The 23,758-nt window shown below is 40.8% G+C and overlaps 1 protein-coding gene across 1 annotated transcript in view; it reads left to right on the top strand.

Moving 5' to 3' along the window:
- col21a1 (collagen, type XXI, alpha 1) overlaps positions 1 to 23,758 on the top strand; it is a 468,143-nt gene that overhangs the window by 222,008 nt on the left and 222,377 nt on the right. The window contains exons 13-16 of the mRNA XM_043681233.1: positions 15,143 to 15,196; positions 16,847 to 16,900; positions 17,009 to 17,062; positions 17,157 to 17,210. Of these exons, the coding sequence (XP_043537168.1) occupies positions 15,143 to 15,196; positions 16,847 to 16,900; positions 17,009 to 17,062; positions 17,157 to 17,210 (216 nt within the window). The remainder of the gene's footprint in view (positions 1 to 15,142; positions 15,197 to 16,846; positions 16,901 to 17,008; positions 17,063 to 17,156; positions 17,211 to 23,758) is intronic.

The raw sequence follows: 23,758 nt of genomic DNA, 5'->3' as shown, positions 1-23,758 counted from the left end.
GGGGGGGGGGGGGGAAGGCAGACCAACATCCATTATGTCCTACAGTTTATCTAAGAGAGTCCAAGAATTCCTTAGCCTTTTCTGGTGATCCAAAGTTATATACAGATCCTTCATGGTTAAAGCGTAACATCGCTGGGTAGCGTAAGGAGTACTGTACATTTAAGTCCCTTAAACGCTTCTTCGCCTCGTCGAATGCCTTCCTCCTTCGGACCAGAGCTGGGGAAAAGTGCTGAAATAACATGATCTTGGATCCTTTATAGATCATAGCTTGGGGGTCTTTTCCAAGATTTCTAGAAGCTTCTATGAGTATCTGCCTCTCCCTATAGCTCTGCACCCGGAACAGGACTGGGCGTGGGCGCTGGTTCAAGCCGGGCCCACGTATTGCGACCCGGTAGGCCCATTCTACCCTTACCTGGCCTGATCCAGCTTCCAGATTTAAAAGCTGTGGCAGCCACTACTCGACGAATGCTGTAAGCTGGCCTTCCTCTTCCCGTTCGGGAAGGCCCAGCAAACGAATGTTTTTTCGACAACCTTGATTATCGAGGACCTGATCCACGGTCGATTGCGCTGTGGTTTCGGAAGTCGCGGCCTTTAGCTTCGCCCCTCCAACTTGGCGCTTGATCTCCTTAATGTCTCGGTCGTGCTTCTGCAGCGCGGCCAAGAGTGAGTCCCATCGACTTCGGGATTCCTCGATAAAAGCGTCAATCTTCGCATCCAGCTTGGAGATCATCTCCACAAGGCTTGTCACTGTCGGTAAGTCCCTCGGGGCGGCTGTGGACGTCTCAGCTGCAGCTGGAGAGGGTGGGGGAGGGGTTCCTGCTTGCTGAGAGCTGCAAGGTCCCTTCCCTTTGGTCATTTTTACTAAATATTAGACTGTTTAAATGTAATACTAAGCAACTAATTAAATTAAACAGCTATTATGAATGATTTGGTGAGTGTGGTGGGAGTGGGTGACCCACTTTACCCAAGTCTTGGGAAGAGCACTATAGACTCAGACTTGCTGGGTCGGTGGCGATCCCCCCTGAATGTTTTTAAAACATATCAATTTGTGGGATATGGGCATTGTCACAAGCCCAGCATATGTTGTCCATCCCTAATTGACCTTGAACTGAATGGCTTTCAAGGATATTTCAAAGGGCAGTTAAGAGTTAATTACATTTGCAATGAATCTCAATTCATCCATAGGCAAAACCTACTAAGGATGGAAGATTTCTTTCTCTAAAGGGCATTAATAAACCAGATGGGTTTTTATGGCAATTGATGACTAGCTTACAATTCCAGAATTTTTAATTGAATTGAAATTCTACCAGCTGTATTATCCATACCATGGAACATTATCCTCAGTTTCTGGATTGCTAGTCAGGTGACGGTTGTTCCAATTGTTTCCACCAGCACTACTATTACACCAGCACACTATTTGTGGGCGGCACGGTGGCACAGTGGTTAGCACTGTTGCCTCACAGCGCCAGAGACCCGGGTTCAATTCCCGACTCAGGCGACTGACTGTGTGGAGTTTGTATGTTCTCCCCGTGTCTGCGTGGGTTTTCTCCGGGTGCTCCGGTTTCCTCCCACGGTCCAAAGATGTACAGGTCAGGTGAATTGGCCATGCTAAATTGTCCGTAATGTTCGGTAAGCGGTAAATGTAGGGGTATGGGTGGGTTGCGCTTCGGCGGGGCGGTGTGGACTTGTTGGGCCGAAGGGCCTGTTTCCACACTGTAAGTAATCTAATCTAAAAAAAAAACCACCATGCTACAGTGCAAACTTAGATGGAGTCAATAATCTCAATTTATTGTGACTCAAACCCAATAATATCCATGCAGGTTCAAATGTATGCTAGCATAGCTGCAGGTGACAGTGTGCAAAATCATGTAGGATCTCACTGTAGTCTAGCAATCTGATCTTGGGGAGTGCCAGTAGCTTCATGGAACTTGAACATGCAACTTTCTCAAAATGACAACATTCATGCTTCTACGACTCTCAATTCACTAGCTCTTTTGCTATTTCCTGTCATACAGCCCAGATTGTTGCTGTCCCTATCAAAGTGCTGCAGTCTGCGGTCATACTCTGGAGGCTCAGGAATGCACAAAGTCATCCTGCAAGGCCATTGGCATTCTCAGCCTTTAAGCAGCCTTGCACGAGCTAACACACCCCCCTCAGGTAACTCTGCATCAGAGTACTAGGCAAAGCAAGATCACCTCCAAGACAGACAACAAGGGTTTGAACAGTAGTGATTACTGAAGTATCATTTGGGATTTTGGACACCTTTTGGATAACAGTGGTCTAAAATAGCTATTCTGTGATGCTGTATTTTTCAGGATTATGGTCAAAAGAATATTGTGAGGCTCTGTCACAAAAAAAAGGTAATATGAGGAAATGCTGAATGTCAGGGATCTGTGGTTTCATTTTGTGAAATGGAATCTGATCAAGGACTCATTTCAGCCGGCCTAGAGTGTAAATATTCTGAATGTTTCTTCCCTTCATCCTCCTTTTCTTCTTCTGGAGTAGTCAGCAAACTTCTAATATTGAAGGAGTGTTTCCTACCTTGTCCTCTTTGACTTCATTTTTAAAAGGTTATTTTATTGTTCATTATTATTTGTGGTTGGATGTGGCAAAACTGTATAGGAATGGTTTGATTTATTTTTGCAGGATCACTTCTCTCTCCCTATAGAATACTGCTTCTCCTGTGTAATGGTTGGATTGATAACCAAAAGGTTCATGATCCAAGCCAACCCAGAAATAAAGGCTTTATTATTTTGTAATGTGATCTATGACTCCATTGATAGCATTCATCACTGATTGTAGCTCCAGGATTTAAGCACACTTAATATTCAAGTGAAATATCGCAACTCTCCTAATTATTTTCAAATCAAATGTGGACATAAAAGATCCCATAATTTTAATTCAAAGAAGAGTAAGAGAAATATTTACTCCTAGTGTCTTCTTCAATATTCATCCATCAATAAACATCACAAAAGTAACGGCCTTCTTTGCTTGTGAGGCAGGAACATTCCCTGTGGGAAGCAGCCTAAGATGGTGGTGGAGTAGGATGCTGCAGGCACCTGCTGCTCTTCCCATTTTTATTCTTCTTTTCTTCTCCTTTTTTTCTTCTTAGTGTTTTTTTTTCTGTTTCTGTCTTGTCCTCTGATGATTCCTGGCCTCCAACAATGTTTCCCAGCCTCTGGCGACTCCCAGTCTCTGATGATTTGTGGCCTGGCGCAACGACCACCTGTAGCAGCCTCCCAGCATAGCATGGCGACCTCCTGGCCCGGCGCAGCATCCTCTTGGTGTGGTGTTATGTGATGTGGCGACCTACTGGCCTGGTGTAGTGGACTCCTGGCATGGCATCCTCTCAGACCAGTGTGGCAGTCTGATGCTATCTGCAGGCCTCATGATCCTCAAGGTGAAGCCCGGCATGGTCTGGAGCCAGGGCCTGGCATGGACAGGAAGCTAGGTACCAGTGTGGTCTGTTGTTCTGAACTTTTATTTCTGCAACACTGAGCATTTTAATTCTGTGTTGTCTAAGACCTTGTAACTGAAGAGCTGTATCTAGGTACTTTTAAACCTAAGGTGACGCTGTAGTGGCGACGTATAAACTTTTCACAGTACTCATTGAGTGCATGTGACAATAAAGGCCAATTCTAAATCTGCAACAATGGATACTCTTCAAAAGTACTTGATTGACTCTAAGGCATTGTAAACTGTCTTCTGTTCATTAAATGGAACAAAAAAGTGCATGTGACATTGCTTCACCAGATCGTTACAGGTCATTCTGCTATAACACATGTTTCGTTAACGCAATTGATGAATTCAGGATGCTGTTTCTAACATGTGAACTTTTAAAATGTTTGTTGGTTACAATGCAATTTCATTGCCAACACTTTAAGCGCTTCTAAAGCGTGATTTTTCTATAATGTTGGGTTGCACAAGAATGCAACTATTGCGTTATAGAAGACCTACCTGTCCCTTATTTTCCAGTACTTCTGGTGTTATTCCAACCATGTCCTCCTTCAAGCCTCATTGAAAAGGAATTGATAGCTTGGATCATTAGAGGGGTAATGTGTATGCAGGTCATGAAGTTATGGCTTGAAATTTAAAACAATTTGATGCTACTGACGGCACATAACATTTCATAGATGCATAGATATCCAGTTACTTCCACCCTTAATCTATTGATACTTGGAAATGGAAATAGACAAGTAAATTGGGGGAAGTTACAGATCAACTGTGATATAGCTGTGTAACAGAATGGGCTCAAGGGGCTGAATGGCACGATATTGGGAAGACAGGACTTAGTCTCACCTTGACTATACCATTTGTGTTTACATCAGTGACAGGTAGATTAATGAGAACAAAATCAATGCACTTGTTCACTCATTTCAAGACTCACCACTTATTTAAATTTGGTGAGGTATGTATGTTCTTAGAGGCCTTGCTAGCTCAGTAAGGGGTGGTATCACAATGAACATTGAAATCTTGAAACCAGAATACATTCTGTGTATTTGCAATCAACAGTTCCTCCTCCAAATAGTGTTCAGCAAAGAATCCTCACCGATAAGTGGAAGAAAGGCAATAATTAGTCATCAAGAGGAGATTTCCTTGCTTTACTAGATCTGGAATCAATGTTGAGGCAAGGCATCAAGTATTTGCAGTTCACCAATAATGTTGCAAAGAGACCAGAGGCCCAATTTTAGTCAAGTCTTGAGTTTCTTGGCTTGGATTCTTGCTGGAAGCATGCCATTATTTAAAACAGTCCAGATGAATCTGTAAGCTCATGAACAAGGTTGCAGATTTGCTCATGTTTTAAATGTTTCCGTTTGATAGTTAAATAATGTTGCATTTGAAGCTCTTTTTCAAATTGGTTGCATTTTCCAAGTCTTTTCCCAAGTTTAATCTCTTTATTGTTCTGTATTCAATATTTGGATTACAGTTTAGCCAAACAGGTGTTGGCTTTAATGTTCCAGGAATGATTGATGTGGAACTGGAGAACTTGAAATATAAAAAAGAAATATACATCATTTAACGACAAAATCGTTGTGCAGAAGTTGTTGAAAAATGCAAGCAATTGCTAATAGTACAGCAAATGTTTCACATTTTATAGTGATAAATGTGATACATAATTGAACTTTATCCATTCTAATTAAATTGATGACTTTTCAATGTACCTTTTATAGAATCCCTACAGTGTGGAAACAAGCCATTTGGCTCAACAAGTCCACACCAACCCTCTGAAGAGTAACCACCCAGACTCATTCCCCTACCCTATTAGTCTACATTTCTCCTGGCTAATGCACCTAACTTACACATCCCTGAACACTATGGGCAATTTAACGTGGCCAATTCACCTAATCGACACATCTTGGGGACTGTGGGAGGAAACCGGAGCACCTGGAAGAAACCCACGCAGACACACGGAGAATGTGCAAGCTCCACACAGACAATTGCCCAAGGTGGAATCAAACCCTGGGACTGTGAGGCAGCAGTGCTAACCACTGAGCCACCATGTCACCCAGTCATTCCACAAGGCAAAATGCTAGCAGTTATATTATCAGCTGATCAAACTCATTGAAATACTATCAGATCTATATGATAGAAGCAACTTCCTTATCTGGATTTTTTTCTAATCAACCCCTTCTTTTGCTTACTACCACCAACTCCTTAAATTCTAGCAGGTGCTGAGATTAACAAAACAGAAAATGTAACATGAAGTAGGACAGGAGTAGCCATTGAGTCTGCTCTGTCATTCCAATGGTGAAAATGAGGACTGCAGGTACTGGAGATCAGAGTCAAGATTAAAGTCGTGTTGAAAAAGCAGAGCAGGTCAGGCAGCATCCAATGAACAGGAAAATAGACATTTCGGGCAAAAGCACTTCATCAGGAATGAGGCAGGGAGCCTCTGGAGTGGAGAGATAAATGGGAGGGGGGTGGGGGCTGGGGAGAAGGTAGCTAAGAGTGGAATAGGTAGATAGAGGTGGGGGTGAAGGTGATACGTCGGAGAGGAGGGTGGAGCGGATAGGTGGGAAGAAAGAGTGGCAGGTAGGACAGGTCATAAGGATCATGCTGAGCTGGAAGGTTGGAACTGGGCTAAAGTGAGGGGTGGAGAAATTAGGAAATCCACATTGATGCCATAGGGTTGGAGGGTCCTCAGGCAGAAGATGAGGCGTTTGCTGGTTTTATATTCAGTCCTGTCTTCTGACCTGTCACCACCCACCTTTGTGAAATGATACGCTTTTTCTACAAGTTTTATACCATCTCTGACTTTTGAATTAACCATAGGTGATTGGTCCTCAGAGGAGGAAATGGCAGAGGAAGTGAACAAATATTTCGCATCAGTCTCCATAAAAGAAGGCACTAATAGCATCCCAAAATGATTAAACATTCGAGGGGTAAAGAAGGAGAGGAAATAAATATAACAATGATTGTTAGAGAAAAAGTGCCAGGGAAATTAATTAAAGACCAATAAGTCCCCTGGATCTGATGGAATGCATCGGTGGATATTAAAGGAAGTTATGACAGACTTCTCTCAGAGTGGCTAAACTAATTTCTAAAGTAGATATGGAAATAAATGGGAAAAGTTTTTCATCCTAATTAGTTTTCATCCTAACAGGAATAAATAATTTATGCTTGAGTGTGTGCAGTCACTAAATTAGATTATATTATTGAACTCCATGTGTCCCTTTGTCCGATATCATTTAATACCCATTAAAAACTATCATTCTCAGATTTCAAATTCACAGCTAAACGAGCAATAACTATCATTTACAGAAGATTCAAAACTTCTACCACTCGTGTGCAGAAAAGTTTAGTGACTTGACTCCTTTAAGCCTTTAACAAGTTGTGTCATCCAAAATTCACTAACCAGTGAAAATAGTTTCTGAGTGTGTATCAGTTTCCCTTAGGTAGCTGGCTAGTTAGCCAAGTCCATGAAGGAGCTTTGACAATGTTATCAAAGAGAGACAATTGTCAGAAGGCTTCAAAGGCATCATTCCGCATCGAGTACAGGACAGATGCGGAGGTAGGTCCCATGCCTAATTGGTTAAAATGAGAATTGAATCAACACTATTCACATTATTGTGATACAAACATAAGCCATCTATCCAACTGAGTTAATCAAACCCTCAGTTTCCCTTGCTATCTTGAAATTAGTGGCATAAGTTGTTGAACTCAACTTATTTCTTTATTTTTCTAGTTTGTATTAAGAAAGACTTTAATGTTAACTCTGAGCTTGCATTCAATTTTGGTCGCCACATTACAGGAAGGATGTGGAGGCTTTGGCGAGGTTGCAGAAGAGCTTTACTAGGATGCTGCTTGGATTAGATAGTATCAATGAGAAGGAGAAGCTCGAAAAACTCAGACTGGAGGGAGGTGTCAGAGATGGTCCAGGTGAATTTAAGATCGGGATGGAATGTGTTGGCGAAGTTGATGAACTGCTAATCCTCCTTGTGGGAGTATGAGGTGGCGCCGATGCAGTCATCAATGTAGCGGAGGAAGAGGTGGGGAGTGGTGCCAGTGCAACTATGGAAGGTGGACTGTTCTACGTAGCTGACAAAGCGACAGGCATAGCTGGGGCCCATACGGGTGCCCATGGCTACTTCTTTCGTCTGGAGGAAGTGGGAGGATTTGAAGGAGAAATTGTTAAGGGTGAGGACCAGTTCAGCCAAATTAATGCGAGTGTCAGTGGAAGGATACTGGTGGGGACACTGGGAGAGGAAGAAATGGAGGGCTTGGTGACCCTGGTCATGGCGGATGGAGGTGCAGCACCACTCTAATCTTGACTCTGTCATTCCAACGTCTGATCTGCTAGTGGCTTCATAACTTTTAACTCCCTTTTTGATGAAAGATTTAATTCATTCTTGAATACATTCAATGACCCAGCATACACCAATCTCTATGAAACAGAATTCTGAACACTAACATCTATTTGAGAGGACAAATTCCTCCTCATCTCCAGCTTAAATGGCAGACCCTTATTTTTAAGCCATGCCACTTGTTTTAGATTTCCTCATAAAAGGAAACATCTCTCCAGCATCTAACATGTCAAACATCTCAAAAATCTTATCAGTTTCAATAAGATTACCTCTGTCTTCTGAACTCCCACTATTAATTCCCCAGTCTCATCAGGTGAAAGAGCTTAGTGAAAGTAATGTTTACTTTAGCCATACTCTTCCTTTGAATATACCTGTAGAAATTTTTATTTTGCATTGCACATGCTTTTCATAACTTCAAGGCAAGATGAAGTTTTTTTTAAATGATGCATTCGTCATTGTAAAGTAGAAAAGGTGACTGTTATATTCTTGTGACTTAACTCTATCTTTAGGTGACCACTGTTGGTGCCATCCGTTAATATTTTTGATTAATTTGTGGGATGTTTGCATAACTGGCTCAGCCAGCATTTACTGCCCATTCCATGTTTCCCATGAAAATGTGGTGGTAAGCTGCCTTCTTGAAGTCCATGTCATATTGATTTACCCATGGTGTTGTTAACAAGGGAGTTCCAGGATTTCTACTTAGTGACTGCGAAGAAATGGTGATATACTTCCGAGTCAAGATGATATGTGGCTTGGAGGGGAACTTGCAAGTGGTTGTTAAGTTAGGTTAAATCTCATGGGATCCAGGGAGAGCTAGGAGAAAGAGAATACTGCCGATGCTGGAGATCAGAGTCAAAAAGTGTGGTTCTAGAAAAGCGCAGCTGCACAGGCAGCACCTGAGAAGCAGGAGCGTCAACGTTTCGAGCATAAGCTCTTCATCAGGAATTAAGAGCTCCACACCAGGGAGAGCTAGCCAAATACATACAAAATTGGTTTGAAGGTAGAAGACAGAGACTGGTGGTAAAGGGTTGTTTTTCAAACTGGAGGCCTGTGACCAGCATTGTGCCACAGGGATCAGATGGCACACTGCTGGGTCTACTGTCATTTGCTATTTATATAAATGATTTGGATGAGAATTTAGGAGGTATGGTTAGTAAGTTTCCAGATGACACCAAGATTGTTGATATAGTGGACAGTGAAGAAGGTTATCTGGGTATACAGTGAGACCTTGGTCCACTGGGCCAGTGGGTTGAGGAATGGCAGATGGAGTTTAATTTAGATAAATGTGAGGAGTTGCATTTTGATAGCTCAAACCAGGGCAGGACTCACACAGTCAGTGGTAGGCCCTGAAGAGTGTTATAGAACAAAGAGATCTATGGTTACGGGTATATAGCTTCTTTAAAGTGGAGTCACAGGTAGATAGGAGTGTAGGGGAAAACACTTTCAGCATGCTTGGTTTCATTAGTCAGAGCATTGAATACAGGAGTTATGATGTCTTGTTGTAGTTGTACAAGACATTGGTAAGGCCACATTTGGAGTACTCATCCAGTTCTGGACGCCCTACTATATAATGGATATTATTAAACTGGAAAGAGTGCAGAAATGGTTCACTAGGATGCTACCTGGACTGGACAGTTTGAATTATAAGGAGAGGATGGATAGGCTGGGACTTTTCCCATGGAGCATAAAAGACTGATGGGTGACCTTATAAAGTTTTATAAAATCATAAGAGGCATAGATAAAGTAATTAGCTTACAGCTTTTCCACATGGTAGGGAAGTCTAAAGCTAGAGGGAAAAAGGTTTAATGTGAGAAGGGGGATACAAAAGGGTCCAGATGGGCATTTTTTTTCACGCAGAGGTTGGTGAGTGTCTGGAACGGGCTGCCAAAGTTAGTTCTGGAGGTAAATACAGATCTGTCATTTAAGAAACATTTGGACAGGTATATGGGTGTGCTAGGTATGGAGGAATATGGACCAAATGCAGGCAAATAGGACTAGTTTAGTTGTGAAAATGAGGCAGCATGGACAAGTTGAGCTGAAGAGCCTGCTTATTTGCTGTAAACCTCTATGACTCTATGACTCAGTGGTATACAATTATATCTGCTGCCTTGGTCCTTCTAGGTGATAGAGAACATGGACTTGGAAGGTGCTGTCTAAGAAGCCTCAGGGAGTTATTGCAATGCATCTTGTAAGCAGTACACACTGTTGCCACTATGCATCAGTGGTAGAGAAAGTTAAAGTTCATTGTGCTGGAGGAGTTACCATCAAGTGAGCTGTTTTTTTCTGGATGATATTGAGCTCCCTGAGTGTCATTGAAGCTTGCATTAATTTGTGCAATTGTGATGTATTCCATCACTTGATATTTACATTTTGGATTGTAGACATCGTTGGGGAGTCAAGTGGTAGTTACTTACCATGACTGAGCCAGTCTTGATGGTGGACATTGAAGTCCCCAACCAATAGTAATTTTGTACGCTTGCCACCTCAGTGCTTCCTTCCATTGGGATTCAACATGGTAAAATACTAATTCATCAACCAAGGGAATGTTTGTGTGGGGGGGAGACAGTAGCTGGTAATCAGCAGAAGATTTCTTTACCCACTAAAATAAGACAAAGAACAATGGATGCTGAAGATCTGAAACACAAACAGAAATTGCTGGAAGAACTCAGCAGGTCTGGCAACACCTCTGCAAAAAAAGCAGAGTTAACATTTCAAGTCTAGTGACCCTACTTCAGAAACTCCTGAATTTTAGTTTCATGGTTAGCATTACGACCGTTTTTAATTCCAGGTGGATTGAATGAATTAAAATTTCACCATCTGCCATAGTGAGATTAAAACCTATGTCCCCAAATATTAGCATGGATCTACCACTAGGCCATCACTTTCCCTGTTGCTCACCTGAACTATCTGCGGTTTCTTGGATAGATAGTTCTTCCTGCTGGTATTAGTCTAAGCTATCGATACCATGTGGGGAAAGATGCTCACACACCACCTTATGCAGGAGATAGGCTCAATCTTGATGAACAGTAAATAGGTTCATTACATATTATTTAATAGCTAATTCCATTACATCTGAGATAAATGATATTCTCTTGTGAGACATTAGGCTCAACCTAAGAGTATATTCACATTTCTCTATATTTTCACACAAAATTGAGAAACACAGAATTCTAACAACACTGGTTAACTCCTCCCAGAAATAGTACTTCAAATCCTGATCAATAGAACCTCTCACACGATATCAGTTAACCCTTTCAGGTCCTAACTATCTATGTAGCACGGTAACTATTTTTTGCTTAGCAATGAGACAGTAGTTCAAATAATCAGTTATTGTAATGTTCATTAAGAGATAATATGGGCTGGGACACAGGAAAGAACTCAACTTATTTCCTTCAAAGTAGTGTTGTGAGATATTTTGCATCAATATGCTATAACAGAACTATCAATTTAATAAAGGCAAATCACTGCCTATGTTAAAAATCTGAAACAAACACAAAGAATGCTGAAGAATTTCAGCAGATTGGCAGCATTTGTGGAGAGAGACATTTCAAGTCCAGTAGTTTTTAAGATCTTCAGTTTAATATCTCATCTACCCTTTGTTGTGTTATCATAGATTATATGCTTAAACACTAGAATAGGATTTGAACACACTCTTTAGATTCAAAGGCAACAATGTTATCCACTAAGACAAAGAATAAAGAATAAGGCTATTTTCTAAATGGAGAAAAGCTTTGAAAATCTGAAGCACATAGGGACTTGGGAGTGCTGGTTCAGGATTTTCTTAAAGTTAACATGTAGGTTCATTTGGCAGTTAAGAAAGCAAATGCTAAATTAGCGTTCATTTTAAGAAGGCTAGAATGCAAGAGCAGAAATGTACTGCTGAGGCTGTCTAAGGCTTTGGTCAGAAAATATTTGGAATATTGTGATCAGTTTCAGGCTTTATATGTAAGGAAGGATGTACTAGCATTGGAAGGGGTCCAGAGGAGGTTTACAAGAATGATCCTAGGGATGAAGAGCTTGTCATACAAGGAGCAGTTAAGGACTCTGGGTCTGTACTCGACAGAGTTTGAAACGATGAGGGGGTATCTGATTGAAACTTATATAATATTGAGAAGCCTGAATGGAGTAGACATGGAGAAGCTGTTTCCACTAGCAGGAGAGACTAGGACCCAAGGGCACACTCTCAGAGTGAAGGGATGGCCCTTTAGAACTGAAATGATGAATTTCTTCAGCCAGAGGGTGGTTAATCTGTGGAACTCATTGCTGCTGCAGGCTTTGGCATCCAAATTATTGAGTGCATTTAAAACATAGATGGGTTCTTGATTGATTAGGTGATCAATGGTTCTGGGAAGAAGGCAAGAGAAGGAATTGAAAAATATATCAGTCATGATCAAATGGCAGAGTAGACTTAGTTGACTGAATGGCCTAATTCTATTCCTATGTCTTATGGATTTATACCAAGCCTCCAAATTGCAAGATGCTGAGAACTTCTATGCTTTGCTGTCATCATATTCCTACATCATTAGCTCTGGTGTGCCCCATTTCCCCTCCCCCTGTTTCATCATGATGATTCTCATCTAAAAACACATTCAATTGCATATATATTGTTTCACAACATGCACCTCAATCTCAGCATCACCTCTTTCAACTCCGTCATTTTTTGCCAAATTATCAAGCTGCTTATCTAAAATCCATGTGTGTCTTCTTCCAATTTAATAATGGGATGAGGAAGGCAATTCTCTTCAGTCCTGGCTAAAACTCTCTTGTTCACCTACCAAATCATCTCTCTCTCTGGCAGCCATCTGAGTTTGAATAAGGCTATTTATAATCTTTGTATCATATTTGATCCCAAGATCAACTTCCGAACATATGTTCACACCATCATTAAAACCACCAATTTTTAAAAAAATTCCCTACAGTGTGGAAACAGGTCCTTCGGCCCAGCAAGTCCACACCGACCCTCCGAAGAGTAACCCGCCCAGTCCCATTTCCCTCTGACTAGTGCACCTAACATTATGGGCAATTTAGCATGGCTAATTTACCTAACCTGCACATCTTTGAACTATGGGAGGAAACCGGAACACCCAGAGGAAACCCACACAGACACGGGAGAATGTGCAAACTCCACACAGTCACCCAAGGCTGGAATCAAACCTGGGACCCTGGTGCTGTGAGGCAGCAGTGCTAACCACTGAACCACTAACCATGCAGAGGGTGGCACGGTGGCTCAGTGGTTAGCACTGCTGCCTCACAGCGCCAGGGACCCGGTTTCAATTCCCACCTCGGGCAGTGTCTGTGTGGAGTTTGCACATTCTCCCTGTGGATTAGTCAGGGGTAAATGTAGGAGAATGGGTCTGAGTGGGTTGCTCTTCGGAGGGTTGGTGTGGACTTGTTGGACTGAAGGGCCTGTTTTCACACTGTAGGTAATCTAATCTATTTCTTTCTCCATAACATCACTTGACTCCCCTCATCCATGTCTTTGTTACCATTCACCTAAATTGATCCATTGTATTCCTAGACTGACAGCCTCCAAAATATGCTGCCATATCCTTCTCATACTAGTTATAATATTGCAGGTAGCTATGGCCAGGCAAACATGTAACTTTTGAGAGCTAGGTGATGCTATCCCTGTGACATCATGCCAAGTAACATTCTTGTTCTAGCCCTAGTATGAATAACAGTAATTGTACTTTTTGACATGGCTAACTAGGAAGAGTGCGCCAATAATTGTGCCTCACTGTTCCACAAGCCGCCCAAAATCTGCAAATATATACAATCCCAATGAGGCCACAAAATGACCCATTTGTCTGACTGCTGTTCAGGACAAAAGCAATTCTCATCAGGTTTTGTCAGCAAAAAAAAATCTTTATTTTTATAACACACTTTTAAAAAATGGAGAAACGAATTGGTTTCTAATTTACTACCGTGCAACTTAAAGTATACCCTTTCAAAACCCTTAACTACATATATATTCAGTCACCGTGAAGACAAAAAGAGGCAAGCTGTTTAACATATGTACTTCAAATGGAAAAAGAATCTAGACAGGATAAACAAAATACTGAAGATCAAAAGTCTAGGCAACAGGATGGAAAGCTATATTTCACGCAATCCTTTTTATTTTAACAAATATAATATACTGATATTTGTAACATGACAGTTGTTCTTTGATTAAATAATTGATCAAGTGGAGTTGGGTCTTGTTTCAGAATTTTAAAAAAAAATTAAGCTTTCTTGGTTAATCTATCCTTTTTCTGTACAGAATGAGTAAGAAAAGAGGAGAGGTAGATACTTTCTGTTTGCAGGTTCTGGCTGTTTCTTTTTTTGCTGCCCTGCTACATAAAGCTTTTAATAATCTGCAGCTCAACCAATCAGACGAACCAGGAATGAAGAGCTTATCATGTGAGAGCAGTTGAGTTGAGAAGGATGAGGGGGGAGTCTGATTGAAACTTACATGAAACTGAGAGGCCTGGATAGAATGGTCTGGAAGAAGTTGTTTCTACTAGTCGAAGAGAGTAAGCCCCAAGGGCACATCCACAGAGTGAAGGAACAGCAATTTAGAATTGAGATGAGAAGGAATATTTTCAGACAGGGTGGCTAATAAAGAATTTAATTAAAAGATCCTCTGTGCTAATGAGTATCAAATTCTCTCTCCCATGGGTAATAACTTCTACACTAATCAAAATACTGATAAATATTCAGATAAAACTAAAGAACATACCATTGATGCGCTATCAGGTAATGGGCAAGTGTTCAAAGTCATTGTTGCAGGACAGCAACACCTTCAAACTTTTGACTCCACAACAGCAATAACAATAGTTAAACAAAAACAATGGGACAGCTAAGTCATGGGGTGCAGTGTATGATCATTTACAGAAGCAGTCACCAACATTCCATAACAAAATCAATCTAAAGGCAAAATTGACACCAGTGTGATTACAAACATTATCCTACCACACATATTAGATGCTGGCAAATGGCACAATGTGAGAAGCCCACACGTGGCAAGCTCACTGTCTACAGTGGATTTGTTTATAAAACAAGAAGTTATCAACAACTTTTAAACATAGCTGTCAAAAGATTCCCAACTCCAGAATAGACACTCCCCTTGGCTTACAAGCCCTCTACCCTCATGTGTTTCAAAAACTTGTCTAATTCACTATTAGGATGTAACTGCATTAGGATGTCAAAATTTGGCCTCTGGTGTAAATCCTTTCTATCATATGGATTATGGTGTGTGAAATGTACTAAAATCCAAATTAAGAGATATTTTAGTTTGCTTGAGTGATTTAATTAAAAAGCATAATTTAAATTGTAAAATCATCTTTTAATTGTGCCAGGGTGAACAAGGTCTTCCAGGATTTCAAGGACCACCTGGACCACCAGGACCTGTGGTAAGTAATGGGGCCACAACTGTTCATGTTATGCATTAATGATTTGGATGAAGGAACTGAGGGCATTGTTGCTAACTTTCCAGATGACTACAAAGATAGGTGGAGGGGCAGGTAATATTGAGGAAGTGAGGACACTGTATAAGGACTTGGCAGGTAAGGACAGTGGACAAAGAAGTGGCAGAATACAATGGGGAAAGTGTGAAGTTATGCACTTTGGTAGGAAGAATACTTTCTAAATGGAGAAAGGCTTCTGAAATCTGAAGGACAAAAGGACTTGAGAGTCCTAGTTCAGGACTCTCTTAAAGTTGGCATGCAGGTTCAGTTGGCATTTGGGAAGGCAAATGCAACATTAGCATTCACTTCAAGAGAGCTAGAATACAAGAGCAAAGATGTACTGCTGAGGCTTTATAAGGCTCTGGTCAGACCTTATTTGGAATATTGTGAGCAGTCTGTGGGCCCATATTGAAGGAAGGATGTGCTGGCATTGGTAGGGGTCCAAAGGAGGTTTGCAAGTATGATGCTGAAAATGTGTTGCTGGAAAAGTGCAGCAGGTCAGGCAGCATCCAAGGAACAGGAGAATCGACGTTTCGGGCATAAGCCCTTCTTCAGGAATCAAGGACCTTCATGTCCTTGGTGGAGTGGGAGGGGGAGTTAAATTGTTGGGCTATGGGGTGGTTGGGTTGGTTGGTCCGGGTGTCCCAGAGGTGTTCTCTGAAACGTTCCGCAAGTAGGCGGCCTGTCTCCCCAATATAGAGGAGGCCACGGATGCAATAGATGATGTGTGTGGAGGTGCAGGTGAATTTGTGGCGGATATGGAAGTGTCCCTTGGGGCCTTGGAGGGAAGTAAGGGGGGAGGTGTGGGCGCAAGTTTTGCATTTCTTGCGGTTGCAGGGGAAGGTGCCGGGAGTGGAGGTTGGGTTGGTGGGGGGTGTGGACTTGACAAGGGAGTCACGGAGCGAGTGGTCTTTTCAGAACACTGATAGGGGATGAAGAGCTCATCATGTGGGAGGATGAGGGGGGAGTCTGATTGAAACTTACAGGAAACCGAGAGGCCTGGTTAGAATGGTCAGGAAGAAGTTGTTTCTACTAATAGAAGAGACTGGGTCCCAAGGGTACATCTACAGAGTGAAGGAACAGCAATTTAGAACTGAGATGAAAAGGAATATCTTCAGACAGAGTGGCTAATCTGTGGAATTCATTGCCATAGCAAGCTGTGGAGACCAATTCATTGAGTGTATTTCAAACAGAGATAAGGGGATCAAGCACTGTGGGAGAATGCAGGAAAATGGGACTGAGAAACAGACTTGATTGAATACCAGAGCAGACTTGATGGGCTGAATGGCCTATTTCTGCTCCTGTATCTTTAAGTCTTATGGTCTTTTGAGAATTATGTTCTGTTTATTAATGATGGCCAACTGTTATAGTTAAAAACATTTAAGTCTTTGGAATTCTACATGGAAGTACATGGTTAACCAGAGTGAAGCTTTCCTTTCAAACCAAAAATACACTGCAAACCCTAAGAAACATATTTAATTATGTTCATTAAAGGAACTCATCTTGTTGAGTGACATTATAATCTTCCTGTCAAGAACTGTTATTTCATTATGAATTTTTTTTGTTTGAATACCACATATGTTATTTGCATTTCAGGGTTCTAAAGGTTTAAAAGGGGAACCAGGCCTACATGGTTTTAAGGGTGAAAAGGTACATGTGAAATCATTCAAAACTTTGTAAATAAAAATTCGATGTATTGCTTTAAAAATGTAAAATTAAATATTTAAAATCTAATTTTTATACCACTTTTTGTGCAAGGGTTCAAAAGGGGACAAAGGTTCTCATGGTTTTCCTGGAATACGTGGATTTCCTGTAAGTTTAACTTACTTTATACTTGATATTAAAACGTAAAGTGTGTAAAATGTTCACAATAAAACAATTGCAGTAACATCTGTTTACATTATAGGGGCATCAAGGTGCAAGTGGGAACAATGGCTTACCTGGAATTCCTGGCACAAAGGTTTGTGAATTTTAAAATTTGTTTCTATCCTGATACTGTAATTGCTGAAATGAAAACATATTGCCAGAGATTTTCATCTTACAATAATCAGGATAAATGCAAGAATGCCAAATAGCAAACAGTTTCAATGCAGTACAATCAAAACTGTATTTCTACAATATTGTAGAAACACTGTAGGAGGAAAAGGATGCTAATGTTTTTGGCAAATCAACTCTGATTAGTTGCCATGGAGAATTATTACCCATTCTTCTGGGTAACTTAGAAAAGGCACAAGACATTAAAAAATATTTTTGCAGAGAATGGGTCCCTGCGAACGTCAATTTTAGCAAGTGGAAATCAGCCATCCTATAAGCTCCATTAGTTATGTTAAATTGGTTGTAAGTGTGGCTGTTAGAATATTCAGGATTGTTCAGAATGTGCTTCTTATCTGCTGAACCACATCCAGAAGTAACCATATTCTTTTGGCTTTTGCAAACATGGGCTATTTGAGTATGATCTGTACTCTACCTGTTACAAACAGTTGGAGAAGCAAGCTACACAAACAGCATTAAAATATATCTTTTATTAACCAATCATCATGATAAAAGTTTTATTATATCTGATAAACTTGGGGTTACAATTGTAACAGTGAACTTGTCATTACAATCTGAAACTGACGTTTCAGAAATTGCACAGTTAAATGAAATGGAAATCAAGAAATTGTTGCCAGTGATTCCTTGCTCCTCCATTGAATGTGCTATTGAAGTTTGTGCAGATGGAATCCTTTTGAAATATCATATATTAGTATGAATTTCCACTTTTATTCTATAGATTTATTAGTTATACCCTGTTGAAAGAAGTATAATGGGTTTTTAATGACATACAGAGATCAAAATTATTAATAAACAACCTCTCTGGCCCTGAAAAACATTCTTATATCGTGAAATGATAATTTATTCACAACTTTTTCAAATGTTATGTTATTTTTTAAATCATATCATATTTCAGGTTCTGCATAATCCCATGTATATGTCATTGTCTTTATTTTGCAAACTGTAAAGTGATTGCAAGTGTAGATTATCTATAGTTTTATTTCCCTATTTGCTATCTGTGCAAATTTTAAAACTGTTTAAAACTGTTGCTTAGCCTGCTTGATAACATTATTGTTGTTTGAAATGCCGTTGAACTGACACCAGAATTCAACTATGTTAGAAAGATGAAATCCAAGCCACAGGTTTCCCTGACATTTATTGGCACCTTTCTCTGACACTGTTGCTTCAGGGTACATCACAAAATCGAGGACATCTTCTATTAGCAGGTCTCTGATTTCATTATATGGTTCACAGATGGAATATTTTCCCTAAATTGGTTAATTCCTTCTTAAGTGGACCCTTCAAGCCAGTGAGAACTTGGGAGGAGAAGTCCCTTGAAGGTGGAGTCAGAGGTATTGAGGGTAATGAAGAAGGCGTTTGGTACACTTGCCTTTATTGGTCAGTGCATTGAGTATAGGAGTTGGGAGGTCATGTTGCTGGGACTGTATAGGATATTGGTTAAGCCAGTTTTGGAATACTGCATTGAATTCTGGTCTCCCTGTTTTGGGAAAGACATTGTTAAATTTGAAAGGGTGCAGAAAAGATTTACAAGCATATTGCTGGGGTTAGAGGTCTTGAGCTATAGTGAGAGGCTGAATAGGCTAGGGCTATTTTCCCTGGAGTGTCAGGAGGTTGAAATGTGACCTTGTTGAAATTTATAAAATCATGAGGGGCATGGATAGGATGAATAGCCAAGGTCTTTTTCTCAGGGTAGGGGAGTCCAAAAATAGGTGGCATAGATTTAAGGTGAGAGGGGAAAGATATAAAAGGGATCTAACGGGCAATGTTTTCATGCAGAGGGTGATGTGTGTATGGAATGAGCTGCTGGAGGAGGTGTTGGAGGCTGATACAATTACAACATTTAAAAGGCCATTTGGATGGATATATGAATTGGAAGAGTTTAGAGGGATATGGACCAAATGCTGGAAAATGGGATTGGATTAATGTCGGATATCTGGTTGGCATAAATGAATTGGACTGAAGGGTCTCTTTCTGTGCTGTCCAACATCTTGACCCTCTGACTGTCCCCTCAACTGATATGTGGTGATTCTCATGTTAAACCATCACCCGTTTTCTCTCTCCCTCGCTCTCTCTCTCTATCTCTATGTTCTGGGTAAGACAATGATAATTTTACCTTTTTTATTTGCATCCAATGCGATGTCACGTCTAGTAGTGAGTTATGAGCTAGCCAGTACTTGGAAAAGGAGACCATGATATATAAACAGCCAGAATATCATCCGTAAAAATAGGAACAGATGTACACCATTTGACCTTTCAAGTCAGCTTTATCATTCGGTAACATCATGGCTGTAATGCAGTGTAAGAAATCGAATGTTTTTATACTGTTTGGCTCAGGCAAGAAATAAAAAACAACAATTACTAATTAATTGATAAATATTGAGTAAAGTCTTGCTCTCACCTCTGGTTGGGGGTAGTTTTAACTTGATGTGTCTGAAGTAGGTGGTTGTGGATTGGCAGCCTCTTTCCTATCTTTCCGTATTTTGATCTGTGATGACTTCAAATTCAATATGACTGCAGTAAATAAAGCATAAGCTGCAACACTAAAAGGACATCAGATTTTTTATTGAAAAGGGCTAAATAGTGTGCAGTAGGTAAAAGAGACTGAATCTATTCACTAGGAATTATTCACTGGAATTTAGAATAATGAGGATGAAGTCTCAAAGAACCCTATAAAATCTAACAGGACGAGATAGGGTAAATGCAGGAAGAACGTTTCCGATGTTTGGGGAGTTTCGAACCATGGGTCAAGAGTTAAAGGCTAAGGCTGTTTAGGACTAATACGTAGAGAAACTTCTTTCCGCAGATCGTAGTAACCCTGTGGAATTTTCTTCCACAGAAAAACATTGGGTTTTTTTTCAAGAGAGAGTTAGTGTAGTTTTTAGAGTTAAAGGAATCAAAGAGTACATGGAGCAAGGTCCTGAGTTAGATGATTAGCCATGAATATATGGAATGATGGGGCAAGCAAGATTGAAAGGCTGAATGGCCTACTCCTGCACCTATTTTCTATGTTTTTATTATCATAAGTGAGTTGAACATTGATTAGGAAGCCTTTCCTGCTAATAAATTCATTTGTGGTATAATATGGCACTGATGATGGTACATTGTCGAGTTTACTGTGCCCTGCATCTGAGTGTAGCCATCTTTATTGGACAGTCCCACAGCCTGGGCTTGTAGCACTGACCTAATCTCGGAAAAATGATGAAGCGGTAGAATCTTATACATATTTTGTTTTTAATATCCTGAATACTTTTGTTTACATTTGAGAGATTCTACACTGGTGTCTGGTGAATCTTTGGAATGAGCAGTCACCAGGGTGAAATGTCCATCCACATCTCTGAGCTCACATCCTGTTGGTTCAATTATGCTTTCCTAGGACATCCTGAGTCTGTACCTGTACAATTCTTGGTCATCTGGAGCATGACAGTGAGGACAACAGATTCTGGCTCTCCTGACCCTCCTCCACCTCCTGAAAGGAGCTTCTACTGTAGCTTCTCCTCATGAAAGCTGTGTGGCAGCTCCTGGAGCAGACTGTTGTTCTTCAGCTTACTAATGTATTTCTAACTCCTGCCTTCTTCTGCATTGATTGTGTAGGACCACAGTAGCAATGATAATACCTGCCATTGCTGGATCCATTGGAGAAGTGTGTGTTGATCATTTGTGGAGAAACAGAACAGTTCCTCAGTGATATGAATTAGGCTTTATCATAGGCCATGAAACACTATGGCATTGAGGCCTTTGAGAAAAACGGCAGTGACCACTACCTTATTTCACCCTATACAGGTTATGCAGCACAAGCCATGTAGGCAAACAGTATTGGGATATTATTAATTGCGGCAGGACTACTACCTCATTGTTAGGAGAAAATGAGGACTGCAGATGCTGGAGATCAGAGTTGAGAGTGTGGTGCTCGAAAAGCACAGTCGGTCAGGCAGCATCCAAGGAGCAGGAGGAGGAGAATCGGCATTTCAGTCATGAGCGTGATTCCTGATGAAGGGCTTATGTCCGAAACGTCGATTCTCCTGCTCTTCGGATGCTGTCTGACCGACTGTGCTTTTCCAGCACCACACTCTTGACTACTACCTCATTGCTCTCCATCCCCAATGTGCCCAAGGTATGCAGCATTGAGTATAAAAGTGCCCCATGTTCTCACATACTTGCAGAGCAGTGGGAGAAGATAGCAGTTGTGAAGGATTCTGTAGCAATAAGAACTTTGGAATATGTTTGAGAACTGAAAGCCACAGATGAGACTTTTAAGTTTGTTTCTGATCCATTCTGCTTATCATGGATTATACGAATTAAATTGTCATGAACAATGAAATGGTCATGATTGATTATGGCCAAGATTAATAAAATTCATTGTTGGGCAATGAATGACCTGCACATGAAGAGTAATTTAATGGCAGATGTGTGTCCTCATTGAATCAATTGACGACTGATTAACACAGTTACCATTCAAAGCTTTCACAATGCATACATGCCTGCCCCCACAAACAAAACACAACAAACCCAAGCCACTAATAGTGTGCTGGCAGATATTTTTTATCCTTACTGTGCAATTGATATTTGATTGAAAATGACACATTGTCTAGTTGACACTCCTGTGAGTGAGATACTAGTTCCACCTATTAGTCAAAATTCCTACCCCTCACTGACCATTCATGTTTCTTTTTCTGTTGCTGTCCATGTCAACCCCATCATTTTGCTCCCCATGTCCCCATCCAGTCCTTTTATTTGATATTTATTATCCCATATATTCTCCCTCAGGATTTGGTCTACTGCATTCTTATGCTTGCTATTGCAATCCACTGTCCCACTATTTAAAGCTAGGTTGAAGAATCTGTGGATAAAGAAACTGTTAATATTTCCAATCCAATATATGTCTTCTTCAGAAATGAAGTAAGTGTAGTGGTGATATGCAAAAACTCCTCCTCCCACATACCTTGTGCCCTCCTATTCTATATCAGACCCAGTGCTTACATTTGAGTTGTTCCCACTTCAATATCATTATCCCATCAGTGTCAAAGGGTAATTCAACCACTCACCACACCTGAATTCCCTACTTTCTCCAACACAGCATGAACTGCCCTTGATACTTACTGCCTAAAACCCCAGGATTGATGTGGCTCCCACTCGCTCAGACTGACTTGTGAGGAGAGCTGCGACTGAACCAAGCTCATTGACACATGTCTGTACAGCTCGCTGACTAACTTACTGGTAATCCTTGGGATAGTTGGAGTTGACCTGCAGGACTAATTGTGGTGTAATCCAGGACCCAGTTCCCTGGATCCTGATCACACAAGCACCAACTGACCATTGCCAATCCCTGGAATAAGTTGGATGATGCCCTTTACTAAATGTGGCAGTATCCCTGACTCCACTCCACTGAGGACTACTACCCTTAGACTTTCAGGACAGCCATCTTGTTGAAGCACATTCAATGTGCCTCATAAGCTGCTGGCACATGCTGTAAGTGTGACACTGAGATGATGTGATGCCATACAACAACATATTCATCCACTTGAAAATTCAGTACTGGCCACAATGATAAGTCACCTGGCTTTCTGTCTATACTAGCAAGCAAATCAGGCCAGATTTCCTATGAGTCTGTAAGTTCCTTTTAAAGTAGCAATGCACTAAAATGGAAGGCAATATAAGATAGAGGTGCTATGGGTGTCCAAGTAAGCATGGATTGAGTGAGTATTAGGCAAACAAGTTAACAGCCACAAATGCACCTTGTGTGGATGCATTAAATGAGTGTGTCTCTCCATGTGCAGAGCAACCTGGCAAGAGAATTGTAATGTGGGGTGTTGATGAGCTCCAAAGTATAGTAATTAAGTCGCAAAAAGCATTAGAAGTCAGTCTGAGAGCAGTCATGATGATGATGTGATGAAGCTGGTATTTTCTCACTGGCGACATATGTGAACAGAGTGGAACAGTTGCTGCCCATGGAGTATGCAATGAGATGTTGCTGAATGGACCTTAAGTAACTGTTTTGACTTTAAAGTTGGAAATTGGCAACTTCTAGTTTCTCATCAGTGCATGGAAAATTGTAAATTGCATACAAATGAAAAACGATTAATTAGCTATCGATGAGTTGCAAATACATGGAAATAATGTGACCACCCATTATAGGCAAGATTCTCATCTAGCTTTTGACACTCTGAGGGAAAATTCAGACTAATTTTCTCAATGTTGATAATCAGATATTTTTATTCTTGCCATATTTTCTCAAATTCATTGCCTTTGCCCATGCTGTTCAAATCCTGGGAATGTTCTACCCATGGGTTAGTAGTACTTATTTTGTTTAATTCTTGTGTAGTGCAAATTTTGTTCAAACATGCAGCCCTGCAGCATAATGCTTCCAACCAATAACTGGGATTTAGAATTCCTTCCCATTTAAAACTGAGATGGGTACATTCTTCACACAGAAATGAATCCTTGAAATTCCCTGTCCCT

Source organism: Chiloscyllium plagiosum, chromosome 3 (genome assembly GCF_004010195.1).
Source record: "Chiloscyllium plagiosum isolate BGI_BamShark_2017 chromosome 3, ASM401019v2, whole genome shotgun sequence".
Taxonomy (NCBI): Eukaryota; Metazoa; Chordata; class Chondrichthyes; order Orectolobiformes; family Hemiscylliidae; genus Chiloscyllium; species Chiloscyllium plagiosum.
Note: the sequence above shows the minus strand (reverse complement) of the source record. Positions and strands in the feature narration are given on the sequence as shown.